The sequence below is a fragment of the Stegastes partitus genome, unplaced genomic scaffold (assembly GCF_000690725.1).
Source record: "Stegastes partitus isolate 25-593 unplaced genomic scaffold, Stegastes_partitus-1.0.2 Scaffold370, whole genome shotgun sequence".
Lineage (NCBI taxonomy): Eukaryota > Metazoa > Chordata > Actinopteri > Pomacentridae > Stegastes > Stegastes partitus.
Genome location: NW_007578101.1, coordinates 445,491 through 456,812, shown reverse-complemented (window position 1 = coordinate 456,812; position 11,322 = coordinate 445,491). Strand labels below are relative to the sequence as shown.

The 11,322-nt window shown below is 41.8% G+C and overlaps 1 protein-coding gene across 1 annotated transcript in view; it reads left to right on the top strand.

Moving 5' to 3' along the window:
* Positions 1-11,322, top strand: part of LOC103359415 (copine-9-like) — a 167,763-nt gene that overhangs the window by 10,135 nt on the left and 146,306 nt on the right. The window contains 1 exon segment of the mRNA XM_008284752.1: positions 10,193-10,233. Within this exon segment, the coding sequence (XP_008282974.1) occupies positions 10,193-10,233 (41 nt within the window).

Sequence of the window (11,322 nt, the reverse complement as noted above, 5' to 3'; positions counted from 1 at the left end):
GTGGATGTGGGTTAGACAGGCAGTCAGATAGCGTGGAGGGAAGCCGTGTTGTTCCTTTGTCTTATATAAGTGGCAGCCTGCCTGCTGCCTGGTCGCTCCTCTACATGTTATTAGACAAGCCGAGTGTGGAGGCCACCCTGCAGTCTGCAAAGATTACTGATGGAGGAAGATTGTTTAAACGAGACAGCTGGAAATAAATGACCTCCCCCTCCGTAGCAAGACAAGCACCTATTAACCCCAATACCCCCCAACCATGTGTGTCTGACTGGTGGATGCCACAAGTATGAATAGAGCTCACCTCATGTCTGAAATGGATCCAAAAGGATGTTCTTTATGGGTCGATGTCTGTATAATTATATGTGGACTAAGGACTGTTATTAGTCATCTGTTTACTCTGCAGTGTGGGGTTTTACATATACATAACCATCCCAGCCTACCTGGACCAGGTACATCTTTCTACTTCACAATATACCGGAGCTTTGAATCTGTTAACGTGAAGTTTTACCTCAACCAGTGATGATTAGTTTGACAGAGCTGAAGATGAGGGTAACCGTGGCGACAGCTGGAGGTGCCAATCAGATCGAGCCAACAGCAGAGAGGTGCAAACACCTGAGGGCTGTGTGTTGAGTTTAACGTAAGAGTTGTCAGTATCACAAGGTGTCTCTGTTTTAACCTGCTAGATCTCCATGGCAACTGATGCTGCGGAGCAAACCAGGTCGGGAGCAGGTTGTGTTCAGATTTAAATCGGCTGGAAGAAGCGTCTCCCTCTAATCAGATGGTTTCCTGACGATTCTCTGAGTGATTCAGATTCTCAGCTGAGGGAATATGACAAATCTGTAAACCTGTAGAGCTGTCTGTTGATAACACCGCTGTATGAAGCCGTGCAGTTACCATAGACTGTATCAAAGATGGACGTAGCAACCAACCCGGAAAAATGAAGCCAACCTGGAAGTGTCAGAAACCTGCAGCATCACTACGTCCACTAGCTGCTGGCTCCACAAAGCCCTGGCTCCCATAGACTGGAACTGGAAAAGAAGTGATCACAGATCACCAAATACTGCATTCCTACAGCTCAGGATTTGTTCTTATTAGTTTTCATGGTCAGATCCAGAGATCAGGTGGCCAATCTGAAAATAAATCAATACTGAATTTTTAAAAATATCAACATTTTGTGGGTCAAGGGGCGTGGCTGGCTTGATTGACAGTCGGCAGCGACCATACAGACGAAGCGAGCAGAAGGCGGTAAATGTGGGCGGGCAGAGAGGGCCCGCCTCTCAATCCGTCTGACCAATCACTGCTCCTATGGCTCCGCCCCCCTCCGATGATTTTTGCGTCACTGGCTCAAAAAATCCAAGATGTCAACCAGGAAGTAGCAAAACCCTGGCTTCATGTTCTCAGAGCAAACAAAAGTCCCACACAGGGGCAGGTTCGATAGTTTGGGTGGAATTCAGCAGATAAATGCTGTTTTTGTCATTTGTGAAAGAACTAAGCAGCTACATGTCTGTAAACATGATGAAATGTTTGACATTTCCTGCTGTTCCAATTTGTGCAACTTACTGATTATCTTCAGCTTGTCCACTAAAGCTGTTGTTTGTAACATAAAGTAATTAAATCATTAACAGGGAATGGTTCTATGTTCAGGAATATTAAACATAACATCAAATCAGCATCCAGCTCCACGGACTAACTCCTGGTTGGTTAAACCTGCAGTGAAGCAGGAGCCATCTTGTCTCAGCTGTTAAACATTTGAAATTATTTTATTTATTTATTTTTTATTGTTTTTTACATGATTGCCAGATTCTGTGAATGAAGGAGTAAATCCAAGTTTCTAAAATTTTAATGAGCTAACTGACGAGAGTACAATTCATCTGAGTTCTAAATAAATAAATATTCTTTTAGAAAGCCATTCGAGAGCCGCGCTGCAGCTGTGATGGCTGCACGGTGCGGCTGGTGGGCCGACGCTAAAAAAGCCACATTGGCAGCACTTTCAGAGTGAAATGCCAGGTAGGTCAGTGAGCGCAGGGTGCCAGGACTTCACAGTGGGAGAATGTCAATCACAGCAGGGGACGGCTCTGATTGGATACCCAGCTTCTCCCACATCATGTCCTCAAGGTCTCAAACACCAGGCCACTTTACAAGCAAAAAATCTTTGTCTCCGAAATGAGATCAGTGCCTCACTGAAGTTCAGCTTCAAAGGCAGATTCTCTCTCAGACGGAATGTGAAGCACCAAACAAAACCCTTCAAAGTTTCCAGATGACAGGCAGGAGGCCCGGCTGTATGCATATCTGATTATTTCACAGATTCTGCAGAAAGGCAGATCGCTCTCTCTAGTGATTCATTGCCCTTTGTTTGTCATAGACGTGGGAGTTGTTGCTTTATCTGAGTGGAGCCTCTGCTAACAAGCAGCCCCTAATAAGTCCCCCAGTACACATGTTCACCCAAAGAGGAGCAAAGCAGGGCGACTTATTGGGAAATCATTAAAAGATGTACGTAGAGCGAGTGGTGATGTTTCAAATTTCATTATTTTTTCTATCCACTAACATGTCAGCCGCAGTGTACTGCAACACAACAATAAATAAAAACAATATCGCAATATGCAAAAGGGATGGTGGGATTAAGCATTAAGAGAGAAAACAGACTTGGCAGCAGATCCCGCAGGAAATGTCTGGAATTGCCTGCAGATGTACTGAATGTAGCAGAGAGCAGTGTGAGGCTCACAGGAACACACACATGCATCTGTACAGCTATTTATAACGACAACATGGCACCGATGAGCAGCTACAAGATGCTTACAGACAGTGAGACTAATTGATAATTAAAGGATACGCACAAGTGTTACGAGTAATCACTTGACAACAACAAACAAGACATGACAGTATTTGGCAATGTTCTATGATAAATAAAAGACTTCGATGTGATGAATAAAGATATGCAGCCATTTTAATTAAGCAAGAAAGTCTTCTTAAATCAGTGCACCTTGGTCCTTATTAACCAGGCAGCAGAGTTCTTGGCTTCACCGTGTCTTCTTCATGAGAAATGAGTCTAATGCAACCTTTTCTGTTAGAATACAAACTTTCATGACTTTAAAAATGTCAGTGATCACTTTGTGAGCTACAGCTGTCATGAAATTCGATTATAATTTACTTCCAGAGTTGGACCCGTGGTTGGGAAAGAGGGCTAGCCTCAAACCTCAACCTGAAGAGGCCAAATGAAACGTAATTCCAGATTTGCCTCATTTATATGCTGCGTGGTCTTGGCTGGTTTGTTGACAGCTCACATCCACTCACTCAGTTCAACAGCTCCTAAAGCTGAAGTTGAAACTCCAGCAGGTCCCCCTTTAGATGCCTGCCTGGTTCATCCAATAGAAAAATCTGTAAAAGACTCATAAGGATCCATCAATGGCAGCAAAACCTAAAAGATATTAAGACTGAAAAGCAATGTTCAACGTCACGGGCTGTTTAGGGAGTTCTTTCTGGTATTATTTCCTGATTTATGATTGTCAGTAACCTTTTCACATAGTTGCTTGGAGTGTTTATGGCGTATTTATATCCAGAAGTACTGATTCACCAGTGACTGGACCTTCCAGATGCAGGTGCTTTTATGCTACAATCACATATTCAGTGGACTCAGACGATCTGTTTCACTGATTGTTTGACTTTCTGCACCAAGTGTCCGAACTTGAGTCACTTTAAAGGGGCGAGTATCCATCACTTATTACTTGTTTTACGTTTTTTTATTGTTTGGCATCACGTTGTAGAAACCAGTTTTCACTTTGACATGAAAGAGTCTTGACACTTACACGGGACTGTGTTGGCACGAGGCTGCTGGAATAGTCTGACTCAGAGGATGTAGGATGCAGGTAAAAGCCAACAATCATACCAGTTGGCTTTGTCCTGCTTTCTGCTGTCATGTGTTGTCATTTCTTTGGAAAACAACAGCGTCCGAGCGGCAGCCTACCGCACTGAAGATTTCAGGTGTTTCTGAGGATTTGGATCATATGCAGGCTGGCAGCTCGTTTCTTGCGGTGGATTGTCCATTTTAATGACGGCGCTCGCTTGAAGCTGCATCCTTTGCGTAGCTTCACCTGTGACTCCCGTGATTGGTTTTAAGAAATACAAACACATTGGAGCCGGATGGGAAACGTGGAGCAGCCGGACCGTCATGTGCTGCAGAATGAACTGGCTATAGGGATGCATGCCTGTTAAAACAGAATGCCCTGTTTTCTATTGAGCGTCTAGAGGCTTTATATGCTTTTGGGACCATGTTTTTACAACAACTAAGTGTGCTATTGTTAGCCTTGGCTGGACCATGAAAGCTGACAAGTCTATTCATATAACTCTGTCATACTGGTAGCATTTAGCTGGTGACTGTCTTGGGCTAACAGTGTTTATTAAAGGCTGCTAAAAACAGAAATATTGGACAGAAAACAATAAGAAACAGCTTTTTAAACAGGATAAACCACATGATGTACAGTAGGCCAAGTATAGATGATTAGTAACCGCAGCAGTATGACAGATTCAGTGTGATTTATATCAACATTTCCTCATATCTGCTTCTATAACAGAAGGTGACAACTGTCCTCTGAAAATGCAAACTGCGTAGAAATTAATCATCCGTGTTGAGAACCCACATGGCTGTGTTTTCCAGCACTACAAGCTGCCTGACTGTGTTATCAGGGGAGGGCTGCTGCACCGAGGCCCTCCGCGTGAACACAACATACTGTATGAACACACGAACACAACAGCGTGAACATGTGCGGGTGAACGCCGAGCGGCTCCCTGCAGTCGCCCCGACGCTCTCCTCGCCACCCCGACAGCTACGAGCCCCCGAGAGCCCGACGCTTCAATCTGTCACTTCTTCAGCATCTCAGCTCTTCGTTGAACGCGCTTGTTTATTATCGCAGTCAATTCTCACTAATGTGTCAACTTGTTAGAAGGAAATTGGGTGGTAGTCCTGGCACGGGTGGAGGTGTGCGTGTGTTCCGACGCTCTTGGTGTTTGTGTGCATGATTCATTTCCCTCGCTGCGGTGGCAAAATGAGAAATCACAACATCCTCCTCTTATGTGTCAACTTTAATATTACTGACCAGAGAGGGGGAGTTTGCACCTTAACTCATGCCTTTCCAGTTTCCATGGATGTGGACGTTATGCAGTCCTGCAGGCTTTCTGCTCCTCTGTTTTGTTTGTTGCTGCTGTTTGATGTTTCCACAAGAGCTCTGCAAAGAACTGAGCTTTTCTTAAGAAGCACCTTCGTTTCTGAGCTTTATGGAGACGTGTGATGTAAAGAAACATAACACCTGGAAAGCCAGTTTAAGTGATCAACATCTCCAGAAGTATAACTCTGGAGTCACAAATGAAATAGTCTCTAGAAGATTGAATAGCTCCAGCAGAGACCAAATCTGTAATTATTGGAAAATTATGTGAAAATGGAAAAAAGTGGGCGCTACTGAGGTCACAGAAAGTTCCTCTAAGTGTGTATATACATAGAAGTGTCCATTTTATACTATAAACACAGTTTTTTGCCTCTCGGGGTCTCTATGTTGTAATTTTATGTGCAAAGTTACAAGTTTCTTCTGTGAACGCATCAGTTTTGTCTGTTCTCAATGGATTTCCTGCCTCTGTGAGTTTCAGTGTCTGGAGTCTGATGTTGAGCAGTTTGGTTGTTTTCTTGTCAGTTTCCTGCCGTTATAATTTGTCGTTGTGTTTGTAATCTGACTGATGATGGTGCAAACTTCACAGTAGAGTTCTCTTCAGGTCTGGGATGCAGTGATGGATGTCCAGGGTGAACAGGAAGGGGCGGAGCTCACAGCCATGGGGAACTCCAGTGTTGAGACTCCGTAACGCTGTGACTGTTATTCGCATGTTTAGACGCTCCAAACTACACAGAGCTTAAATATACGACTGTTGACATGCAGTATGTGAAAGCTACTGAAGTGTAAAACATGGTCACATGACCATGACTGCAATGCATTGTGGGATGCAGTACATCATGCAGATAGGTCAGTGTAGTCATGGTGAAAGTAAAATCAGTGATGAGCACTTAGTTGATCATTTCTTATCGATGTGTTCATTTCATGTACATATTTCTATGTTGCTGTGAAACTCCTTCTGTTGGTGGAGTAACTTTCTGATGGCTCAGCATAATTAAAGAATGAACTAAGAGTCAGAAGGTTCAGGTTTGAGTCGACCCAGAGAGGGTTGCAGATGGTTGCACTCCTAAAGCAGTTCTGGGTTCAGGACAGAAGGACTCAGCGGTTCCATCTATGAACACTGACCAATGAAAAGGAACTTCTGACTGTTTGCTACCTTTTTACTTCTCCTTCAGGAATCTGGACAAACTCTGTCATTCTCCATATTGAAAACTATATTAAATCTGCCAACGATGTGGCAAATCGTTTTAGGTTTTCTGAGTTTGATGATGTACCACATTTCAGTGACATGATCCAGAAATCTTTGGCAAACGGAACATTTGCCGTATTGGTTAAACACTACTGACCGCTTTGGACCAGTTGTAGATATTTCACATGCAGCCTGAGGCTCTGTTGGGTTCACAATGCAGGAGTTTTGTGCTAATTTACTCTCGTTTCTGTCCTCCAGACAATCAAAAGGAGGAATCTGGTCGATACCGTTGTTTGGTCCAAAATGTTGGGTCGGCCTAATGCGGCGGGTTTACAGGTCCAGTCTGAAACCTCCTGAACTGCTGGCAGACTAATCAGGGCCACAACAAATAACATCAGACATGTTGAATATTTAGGAGTTAATCTGAATCATTTTTACTTTGTTATTCTGTAAGTCTGTTATTCTTTGGCTGTTTTCTGTTGTTGTTCTGTCTGTGATTGATTCTTTGCTGTATCACTATTGTTTTGTCACTCAGCATCTCGACGCCCCTTTGACCTTGTTTGACCTTGTTACCGTTTGATTCTGTTGCTCTACAGCTCTGTAACTCTGCAACTTTGTGATTTTGTAAACACATTTTTAGTAATACAGTAAATCAATGACAATACAGAGAAGAGTCTTCATAATTCATCACCTCAAGAACTCCACAAGGAGAAGAATAAGCCTTTATTTTTCACAAATATATTACAGCACAGTGAAATTCCATCCATCCATCCATCCATCCATCCATCCATCCATCCATCCATTATCTATACACCGCTTCATCTTCAAATCTACACATCTTCTTGATGGCAGATCACTTCTACTGTGAGCACACAGGATGCAAGCTTCTGTCAAGCAGATCATGGCAGGACGTGAGGCATATTCTCAGCGCCTCAGGCTCCATGTGTTGGCTCTTGAGCTAATTGGTGAAATTCCAATGACACAAATAAACACAAGCAAATAACAACATTAGACCAATTACAGAGAGGATTGACAGACTGTAATGTTTCATTGCTGGGAGAGAAGGAAATAAAGCTGTTGGTGCAGGCTGGTGGAAGATAAGCTCAGTGGGAGCTGCTCTTTAGTCACAAAGCTGCTGGCTGCCGTCCTTAAAGGAACACTTTCCCGCTACACTGTCCTCTCTCTGAACCTTTGCACTAAGTTGATGTTGAAATGATTTTACTTAATGAAGTGCTGTGATTTATTCTGAAGAGGTGGAACGAAGCCAGCTCTGCAACTGTAAGTCAGCAATAACACACAGAGAGGAGAGCTGTTGTTAGAAATGATGGTCATGGAGGCAAATTGGGAAAAGACCTGGTGTACTGGTGGAGGCAAAATGGAAAAAATGGATTCAAACAAATAAATAAAACAATGAAAATGTGTCTTCAGACCGGCAGCAGATGAAAACTTGTGCTGAGCGATTGAACCTTCCTCGTACATGAGGACAGAGATGCTCTTCCTGTGGTTTAGGCAGTACAGTAAGTCCTCATTATAATCCACCTGTTGAAGTGTCTTTGGGCAAACAGTTGGAAAGCAGACCTCCTCTTTACTCCGATTTTAGGATTTAGAAAATCTCATCTGTGTTGGAAGAATTGAAGGGTTTGAACTCCAAGTTGCTCAGTAGAAAAGTTCAACATAAGTTCAGTCCATTTACAATCTACCATCATGTCTGTTTCCTTTTTTCACTGTTTAAGCTTTGACTGGAGCTCTTACGTTGCTGTTATCTTCCTACGTCCCTTTCCTATGGTGGTGTGTTGGAATAGACATTAATTGGTTTGTTGTTTTCCTCTAAAAATGGGCCGATCCCATTTGGATGATTGTTCAATTTCAAATGAATGTGCTCGAGTACGGAGTCAGTGTTGGGAAGCTGCTGCTAAACATCAATTTCAAAATGGTTGCAGATGAGAAGCTTTTCAGTTGTGGTTTTGAAACTGGGACAGAAGCTCGAATCTGAATGTCAAAGAGACTCACATTGCTCCAATTCCACGGCTGCTTTTGTCTCAGAGGCTGGAACAGGACTGTTGTGTTGCTACTTTTAGTTCAAATACAGAGTTGTTTTTTTTTTTTAAAATAATAGTAATAATCATTATTATCATTATTTATTTATTATTTAATTTTTTTTACAAACTTCACACAGCACTGTGTCTGTTTGACGTCTGACTTTGCAAAAACCTTTTTCACCGTCTGGGATCAGCCTGATCTGTTATAAAAACACAAACAGGTTGCTGACCGCGGCCAACTGGTACCACTATGGATAAAACACCTTTATAGTTCTGAAGCTGTTGCTGCTCTGAACCACAGCGTTTATCATTTACAGAGCCAGGAATCAAAAAGAACACCAGATTTATTTTCTGTGTGCACACAGTATAGACAGTTAGCAGAGAATTAGAGAAATATTCACTAAATTTGACAAAAATTGTACTAGATAGATAGATAGATAGATAGATAGATAGATAGATAGATAGATAGATAGATGGATAGATAGATAGATAGATAGATGGAGAGATGGATGGATGGATGGATGGATGGATGGATTAGTGTGCAATGCAGTAAATGTGTTACTGGATGGGTGCACATTGAGTTCACTATCTCAAAAGAGCATTACAATCTGGGTTCGTGCAAAGTTATGATGGTGTCTTCTAAAAGTCTCCAACACAGTGGAGTTTGGAAACTAATTAGCAGCTCCAAGTGACCCCAGAATGAAGCTATTCAGCCTAAAACCAGAGTTCTTCCAAATACAGTCAAGAGACATGGATCTGGAAAGTTGAAAGAAAGAAACTATGACATGTCACATCAGAGTTGACTTATTTGTTATTTTAATTGAATGTTGAAGCTTCCATATGTTTCAAACAGTTACTGGCAGATCCAAATGACTGAATGGCTGCAGCAGAAGCCACATTTTTCATTACTGGTCCTTGAAAATAGAAAAATGTGCAACATCTCCAAACAAGGGTGCTGTTGGGGCCCCAGAAATTGTGTGTAAATACAGATGTGTCCATATATTCATCTAGAAATACAGTCTTCCGTCGACATTTCACCAATTTTAGAGGCTCTAACGTCAGAAGAATCTGATGTCTGTACAAATATTGAACGCAGGTTCCAGTTTGTTGCTGGATTGACAGAATGGGGATTCAAGCTCATTCTTTGGGTCACAAAAACTGGTTGGAGGTCTTTATATTGTCATTATATGTGCAAAGCTTCTTCCATGAACGTATTATTAGTAGGTAATACAGATGGAACAGTTTTGTCTGTCTTCAGCAAATTTCATGACTCTGTAGAGATATTAAACCCTTAAAATGGCTCCAATGTAATACTTTTGTTTGAAATTTGAAAACTAAAAGTTCACAAAACTTAGCTGAATAATAATAATTATGATTATTATTTTTTACAGAATTGAGTTTTGGACCTAAAATCACAAACATGTTCAGAGCATCGCTATCTGAAGTGACACACACCAGCTGATTTATCATCCAGCATTACTTTGCACTCGTCTTTTGTTTTCTTCACATGGGAGCTGTTGTGTGATTTATTGAAGTATCCTGCAGCAGTAAAAAGCTTCTTTATGTCGCCTGTGTAACACATCAAGGAACAATATGTACATACACAGTGCACACAAGAGAGTCTTGGATGTTTTAAGCTCGTTTAATTTTGTCACTTTCCAGTTCGAGCACACAAATTAAAAATGAATTAACAAGCTATTTTTCATGCTGTCATCTTGAAGTTATGTGTGTATTAGATATGACTACATGCAACAACAGACAAACTTGTTGTCGCCTGATTTCAGCCTTCAACGCTCTTGTTTCTTCTGTTGCAGAAACCTGTTAGACATGGACACCTTCTCCAAGTCAGATCCAGGTAACTGCTTCCTTTCATCCTTTTAATCAAATTCAATGTTCTTGTTTGTAATTTGTGCCCTGACGTGATTTCCCATTCCCCCGATGCCTTTTACAGCAGCACAGCACATTAGTCAAAGTGAATGTGTTCAATTTCATGCAGCATTTATTAAATCACTACCTCATGCACCTTATCAGCCAGCAGCAAGCATCAGTGAGCAGCAACACGCCGAGCGTCTCTCACAGCGTTTAGAGACACAATGCAGCAGCCCAGTGAATGAAAAGCTGCGTCTCAGGGGTCAACTGGCAAGGACTTTCAATTAAGTTGGTTTCCAGTTAGGGCCACTAATCACTGGAGCCTGACTGACACTTAATGATTACTGTCCACACACACACACACACACACACACACACACACACACAGTATGAAGCACAGAAAGCCTTGATAGCAGCAGCAAGTGGTGGACAATGGAAAAGTGCAACTTTGAGCGATTTGAAAGAAGAGAAAGAGAAGCAATAAAAAAAAATAAATTACAGAGAGCAAGTGATTCAGAGAAAGAAAGCACAAATGACAGAGGATGACTGAAAGTAAATAACATGGCTGTCAGGAAAGGTTTCAGCTTGATTGGCAAGTTTCAGACTGAGACAGACATCTTCTACAGTAGTTCTCTCTGAAGACTTAATTCACATTTTATCCTTCACATGCCATCACCATCTTTTGATTTTGCAGTTGCGTAACAAGCAGACCTCTGGTTGTATGTTCTTTTTTTAAATTTATTTTTTTTAAAAATCATTAGCTGTATCTGTAGACATGTGGCGTACAACAAATGTAAAATGATTCAGACGTGTAGCAGCTGGGAGTGTTTGATCTGATTAAAGCAGGTTCTGTAGAGTTCACTGAAAAACACAAGTCCAACCGAAATGCAGCAGAAGTGAATCCGCATGTAGTTTTCAGTTCAGTCTAATCTGATAAACAAACTTTTAAAAGAACCCGTGAACGCCACAAACTGTCTCAGTTTTGGCCTATTTGCTATCTCATACATTATATGGTGTAAAGGAACTACCTGAACATGTAAGAAACCAGATTGTACGACTTCATGAAGATGGAAAA